General features: G+C 34.7%; 1 protein-coding gene across 7 annotated transcripts in view; it reads right to left on the bottom strand.

The window, feature by feature from the left end:
* The window catches only part of CEP135 (centrosomal protein 135), a 33216-nt gene that overhangs the window by 2251 nt on the left and 23702 nt on the right, over nt 1–7263 (bottom strand). For 5 of the 7 annotated variants that reach the window (XM_017744637.1, XM_017744635.1, XM_017744638.1 and 2 more), the window contains 5 exons: nt 6766–6951; nt 5655–5864; nt 4523–4725; nt 906–1010; nt 383–529 (listed from right to left, as the gene is read on the bottom strand). In XM_017744637.1, the coding sequence (XP_017600126.1) occupies nt 383–529; nt 906–1010; nt 4523–4725; nt 5655–5864; nt 6766–6951 (851 nt within the window). Of the gene's footprint in view, nt 1–382; nt 530–905; nt 1011–1301; nt 2127–4522; nt 4726–5654; nt 5865–6765; nt 6952–7263 lie in introns of those variants that run through there. The other 2 variants (XM_017744636.1, XM_017744639.1) reach the window with 2 other exon arrangements.

The raw sequence follows: 7263 nt of genomic DNA, 5'->3' as shown, positions 1-7263 counted from the left end.
GCTGAACCCAGGAGAATTTCATGGCATTCCTCTTAATATGAAGCATTCATTGTTTGGAGATAACTATTAACAGCAATAAACTGGCAAAGTATATTTGGATATAATTAATGGTAGTAATACACAGGCAACATATATTTGAAAGTTGCCAGGTGGTGCAAGACCATTAACAAAAAGAGGAATGAGAATCCATTATATTATGTGGTCTTTGGAGAGCACTTTGCATTTATTGGTTGCAATCAATATTTTATAGTAGGAGAGACAGCAAAAGCAGAACTTAGAAACATCTGAAGTGTGTAACTATTTCATATGATCACAAAAGATTAAGAAACAGTTTAAACCTAACTCTTAAATAGAAAGGATCTGCTAAAATCAAATCATTTACTTTCCAGCTGCTGCTTGATCAGTTGTTCTTACAGTGCTGCATTCTGGAGACCGCAAGGGAGACCTCAGTGTGGAGCTGAGGGGAGGCGAAGCCCGTAGTGAGGATGTGGAGAGGCCGTGCCGACGCATCTCCTGAATTGCTCGCTCTCTGCCAACAAACAGCAACCTCAGTTACACAACACCTTGCTACTGCAGGATGTTAAAGGAAGAAAATAGAACTTTGCAAAAAGTCTCATCTTCTTGTAAAGTCACTCAATTCTATTCCTGTTTTCATGAGAAGGGATTTTTTTTTTATTTTTAGAGGCAGTGGTAAACTCACAAAACTTAAGAAGAAATCCAGAAGCTGCATAAGAATTTTTTCATTTTTAATTAAGCATTTTTCAGGATGAAAATATTAGACTTTGCATGACAAGAGGAACAGTTTTCCATAAAAGTTCCTCACTACTGAAAAAAGCAACAGTTTTAAAAGTGAGAAAGAAGAAATAAGGAGGGAGAGCCAACTCCCTGAAAAACCAGCATCTTACCGTTCAAATCGCTCAGTTGTCAGCTTCCTTTTTAAAACATCACAGTCAGTCTGCAGCTGTGCAACTTTACTTCGAAGTACAGAAACCTCTCTATTATTGCTGCTTCTAAAAAAAAACGGGAGAAGCAACAAATTTTTCTTTGAACGACATCAGCTAGGAGCCCAGAGAAGTTAGAGCAAGATAAAACAAAACCAGATACTGAACATGTTGTTTCACAGACTAAGTCAAAGACAAATTAGAAGCAGCAAGAACCAAATGAACACAACAGAATGTTTCTGGAAGAACCTAAGGTGAGAATGAAGTGAGAACTGGCAAGTGTCTCACTACATCCTGATTGCATCATGTTATTTTTCAGACAAAGGTAAACACAAACATGTTTTATAAAAACAGACAAAGCAATTACAACATTAGTTTATTGATTTACTATCCTCTGTTGCAATTTGAGATGGTCTTTATGTAAAAAAAGAAGAAAAAAGCAATAAATATCCACAAAAAGTTACAAACATAACAGATACGGCTTCAGTAAAAATTTTATCAAGTAGGCTGAAACTATCTGGCTATCCATGAATACAACTGAATCAAATCTAAGTAAAAATTGTATTAAAGCAAATACCAGACCAGCAAAACACAGAGTCTGAAAGCTTGTTAACTACAACTGTTATGGGGCCAACTGTTTCAATTGCAAGAATCAAAATGAAAAGGAGCCTTGAAAGTCTTCAGAAACATAGTTAATATACTTCTTAGTAAATCATCAGCTTGGCCAATTCAATTATTGGTTGCAAAATACCATTAATTACATTATAAAGGAAGAAAAAGAAATCGCTGCTTGTAAAATAAGTTGTCTAAATGAGAACCTAAACAGCTGTTTTATTCCATACAGTCTTCAAAGCCAGTATGAGGTGGAGTGCTCAAAAGTCACTTCTGGAGAAGCAAAGTTGTACTAGTTTATTGCTAAAGCACTGGATTGGAATTCTGAAAAATGAGTTCCACTCCTAGGTCCGTCAAAGACTTCCTGTCTGGCACCCGCTGGTCTTTGAGTCCAGGAAGATGAAAACTACTCAAGAGATTTGTTCCAAATAGAATGGCAGAATATTTTTTCCCATGGTCCCTATTCATCAGTAAAATTCCTAGAATGGTATCTTGATCCAGTATGTTGAGAACAGATGGAGAAGACAAGACATCTCGATGATATCTTATAAGTCCTTCAAAGACAGGCATATGCTTTCAGGATGGAGGTAAGAATTCAGGGCCCAATATCATTATTGTAAAATAAGGAAAGAAAGCAAACAGTTTGTGAGTTCTGAGGTTATTCCATGTCAATGACATTTAAACAAAATTAAGAGCATTAAGTAAATCACTCCAAGGTTTAGAAATATTTAAATTTAAAACCCTTTATGCACAGTAATCATCATGTAAGTTTACATGATGATACACAATTTTCACAGGACATCTGTCTCTTTCACAGTAGATACACATAGCTCTCAACAAGTAGTTTAGCTATTCCATATTCTCTGCTTATTTAATTCTTTAGTCACTCTAGAGCCTCAGGATCTCCTTTACTGTACTATCACCCATGCAGCACTCAAAGTAACACAACTACTTACTCTTTACAGAACTGATAAATACAGCACTGGAGAACTTCAGAAGTTAAACTTAATTCTGACAATACTTCTAAAGTCAGAGGTTGTAGCAGTGCCATTTTCTAAATAAAGTGGAAGGACAAGCACTGTAAAGCCAAAACTTTAAATAATGTTCAAAAATATTGGCACATGATTTTTGTCAGTTAGAACTGAAATTCTGCTAAGCCAAATGAATTTTTGTATTTTGCAAGACACAAATATAATTGTCACGTACTTCAGTCACAGCTGTGAGCATTTAAAGTTCCTGTTTCTTAGACTGCAACTACTACAAACCAAATAGTAGAAAATAAGGTATATACAACTAGTTCTCACACCTGAACACTTGCCTGGTAACATGCAGAACCTTTGAGATAAACAGTGGAAAATAATTCAACATAATAGCTACTCTTTCTCCAAGAGAACATTTTCCTTCTTCCTGCAATATCCCACCCTATTAACAACGCAAGTATTAACATTTACAAAAAACAAATGAACCCTACAATGTGTGCAAAAGCAAAATAGCAAAAAAATTACTATCCACTTAGTTAAACAGAGTTTTATAATGTTTGTACACAAAGCAACTGAATTAAATTTAATTTAAAACTCCTTCTTTCCTTTTTTATTGTTTGTTTTTTGGGGTTGTGTTGGTCTGTGTTTTTTCTAACTTGCACATTGAACTTCATAATCAGGACTTTCTATTATCTTATGTTCATTGTATGCAACTAACAATTTTTCCCCAAGTAAACAAAAATCAGCAATACTAAAACATGAAGCAATTAGTTCCGCAGGGGCAATCAATAATGTTGTCATCTCCAGATTCACTGAGATCACTGCTACTTGAGGTGGACCATCATAAGCCACAAGCTGTAGCCTCTACATAAATCAACCAGAAGCATATTTCTAGCACATCTGTGTCACCAAGTTACACAGTTTTACCTGTTTCAGTAGGCTACATTCTGTATCTCATAAGGAGTATTACCTGTTCTATGAACTTCCATACATTTCCTTTCTCTCCCTACATTAGTGTTTACTAAATGGGTATATCTCATTGTCTGAAGTTCTTCTTTGACTTTACTCTTCACCACCATCTACATTCAGCTGCTACTCCTCCTTCTTGCTATTTAATGCATAGCTATCACTAGTCCCTGCTGATGTATCCTTAGAATTATCATGTCATGATACTTGGCAGGTTTTGTTTAAGAGCTTCACTTGATGATCTTAAGGGTCTTTTTTAACCCAAATAATTCTAAGATGACACATCATGGAAACTTCAAATTCCCTGCTCCATAATATGAAGAGGAATTTTTAAATCTTCTCTTGTGCACGAATTTCACACAAACAAAATACCTCCCCTTTTAACTTCATTGTTCCAAACAGATTATAGTCTTTCTTATACAAGTGTTGTTAAAGGTTATTGCTTCTTTAGGCAGATCCACAGCATAAGAAGTTGCAGGCCACATTTAGTGTGTCAGGTTTAGTTCTGTTTGTATTTCAAAGGAATAATAAGTGATACAGGACTTTTTCCTTAACAGTTAATATCAACAGCACCAAAAGTACTTTTGCTTTTTTTAAAGCACTATGACTTCACTATTCATTATGTAAGTGATTCTTCAATCAAAGCAGGGACATCAGGCATCTTCAGCAATTCACATTTACCATGAATTTAATATACTTGGGGGTTTTTTTGTGAGCAGTAAACACATGTTAAAATTTTATGTAGAGGATGTTTCCTTTGGAAGTCCTGCTTAAATTTACTACTTGCACTAAACTAACATCCACCAAAATGCTGATTAATTGAAAGCAATATGAAAGACCTGTAAAGAAACTTTAAGTAAACATGCCAGGAAAGGTCAAAAGACATTGCTGCAAAAATCTGCTCAGCCATACTGAACACCCAGATTTTGTGAATGAGTATTGTCACAAAGAAATAGTTCTTTTGCAAACCACATAACACACACACACACACACACACACACACACACACTTGTTAAAACTTACAGTTTGCTCTCAGCCAGTGTTAGCTTGTCTTTCAGTAACTGAATTTCGGTATCTTTCTCTTGGGACGTTAATTGATTCTGAAATTCTTTGTCTCTACTAGTAGCCAGTAACGTTTCAAGATTCTGAACTGTAAGTCTCTCACTGGATAGCTGCTTTTTCAGCAACTCTACTTCTGATTTTATATCTTCTAATTCTCCTAGAACCTAAGGCACAAATTTTATATGTTATTAATACCCTAATTTACAAACACAGACAATTTTATTTTGCGAAGAGCTGTTATAGAAACTGAAATGATCCTAAGTTTCATAAAAAAGAATAGGAAACTGAGCTTATGAAACAATGTAAGTCTGTAATTATTTTAAACTAGACTTAATTTAAAACCATTCAAGCTGTACCTCTATCAAATGTTTTACTGGGAGCTACATTACTGAGTGCTGGAATTGTTTAGGTAAGTACCTGGAACACGAACTGGCTTTTAACAAAGTACTTTGCACAAGTACAAAAATAGTATTTACTATACTTCATTCTATTTGACTAAGTCAGCTCACAATTAGCCTCCTGGCTTTTGCTGAAAATGTAGGAATAATTGTTTTCCTCTTCAGTTCTGTGAATATAAACAAGGTCTTGAATATTGCAGTCCCAGAAAGCCTGACCAAGTCACTAAATGAAGACAAAATCAGCTGTAAAGAAAAAGGTTCCAAAAATATGAATATTTAGAACTGTTTAAACTATTTCAAAATATTCAATGAATTCCAGCTGTATCTAAATTTCAATTTAATTGAAAATAAGCCATTAGGGTAAGGTCTTTAATATCAAGAAGTGCACTATTTGCTTTTCATAAAGTTTGAGTAAATTAAAAACGAAAAAAAATATATGTGATCTGTCTGCAGTACAGCTAAAACTACACCTGCAACACTTTGCAGTGATAATGAATCAAAGAAACTCCCTCTTTTTGTACAAAACCCACAGCTACAAATCTGTACATTGTAAAATTTATAATTTATATAAAAATGCAAAACTAGTGATGTAAATTAACTTACCTTGCTCTCAGAAGTAATTTTTTCTCCAAAAACTATTAAAAGCAAAGGAAGTTACTTTGTTATAGCAAATTAAATTTGTCTTCGCTGCTTACCCTTTCACAATCCATGCTTTTGGACGTCAGCTGTCGAGCTAAAAGTTCTTTGCTAGCCTCAAGTTTCACACAGAGTTCCTTCACAGAAGTCATGTCTGCCAACACAGTAGCCTTATCCTGATTTTCACGTTTAAGTTCCTCTTCCAATCTGGTCATATTTTTCGTTATGGAGGAGATCTGAGATTCATATACTTGATGTGCAACAATATGCTAAACAAAACCAAATATGGATACACTTTCAGTGTTAAATTTAAGAGTCTTGTGTTGAATAACTTGGGTTTTCTTAACACTTTATTTTCCCTTCAAAGTTAACTTTCCCTATAAAATTAACTTAATATTCCTTCCCTCTTCCTAAAACACAGCTAAGGGCAACTAATAAATCATCTTTGCAATTTTTAATCACTAACTTGAACAATTATATAAGTACTATATAAGAACAGAACAAGGCTGTATTCCAGCCTCAGAGAACTAAAAAGCTTAAACTGCAAACATACAACCTATTTTTAACTCAATTTACAATATAGTCTCTAACTCTTTCTGGCTAGTTAAAATGATGAGACAAAATGTAGTCAATCCACAGCAATTATACTCTAGAACTTCTTTAATCTCTATGAAGTTATTGTTTCTAAAATATAAAACTCATTATGTTCTATGATATTGGTCTAGGATTCAGTATTATGGAATCCTGGTTCTGAATTTGGATGTCTACCAGATTTTTACCTTGACTCCAGCCACCAATGCTTCAAATATTTCATTCAAAGCTTCAACGAAATATAAGAACTAAGCTTGCAAAGTACTCATAAAGCTATATGAAAATATTCTGAAGCAACTAAACAGAAGTTTCTTACAATGTCATAGTAACAATGATAACCCAACAGAGGAGATGTAAAACTATGAAAATGTCTGCCATGATTCTAATTTTGGGGGGTGAAGGAAAGCACATCTAAACCAAATCAGTTACTGTTTCAAAAACTCCAGCGTTCATATTTGAAACAATCACATAGAGAAATCATTTTCCATTAAGGCATTAAATATCATACATTGACCTTATTAAAAAGCACTTGAATGTATCCCACTTTCCTAGATGGAATTTCATTGCACAAGTTATTACCCCTTGAATCTCTTTTTCCAGAAATTCTACTCTCTCTCGAAGATGTCTCCGATCTGTGTCTACTGAAAGGAGTTCAAGTCGCATTGAGCTGCTCTCTCCTTCAGCTTGATGAGCCTTCATTTCCCAGTCTTCAGCTTGTGTATGGAGCATCCGGAACTTCTCTAACAATTCTTGGTTTTCTTTTTCCTAATGAAACAGTAAATCGCTCTGCAATGATCAACACACCCTCAAGTTGTTTGATCTTATTTCATGCCTACTCCTTACAGTAGCTCTTCTGTTTTTCCCCCAGAAAGTAGGACTTCCTTCATTTTCTTAATCCCACTATCTGGCAACTACTAAAAGGAATAATCTCCTTTCCAAGTCCGAAAAGCAAATAAATACAGTGATGGCATTCAGTTTTCTTAAAATGCAAGTACTTACACTTCAAAGTTGTTAATGAGTTTTAAGGCTCGCAGGAGAGGGGTTATTGTGGATCTCTCTGCATTGTCAAGGATCATG

This window comes from Corvus brachyrhynchos, unplaced genomic scaffold (assembly GCF_000691975.1).
Source record: "Corvus brachyrhynchos isolate BGI_N302 unplaced genomic scaffold, ASM69197v1 scaffold17, whole genome shotgun sequence".
NCBI classification, from domain to species: domain Eukaryota; kingdom Metazoa; phylum Chordata; class Aves; order Passeriformes; family Corvidae; genus Corvus; species Corvus brachyrhynchos.
The sequence above is the reverse complement of the archived record's forward strand: the minus strand, read 5'-3'. Positions and strand labels throughout refer to the sequence as shown.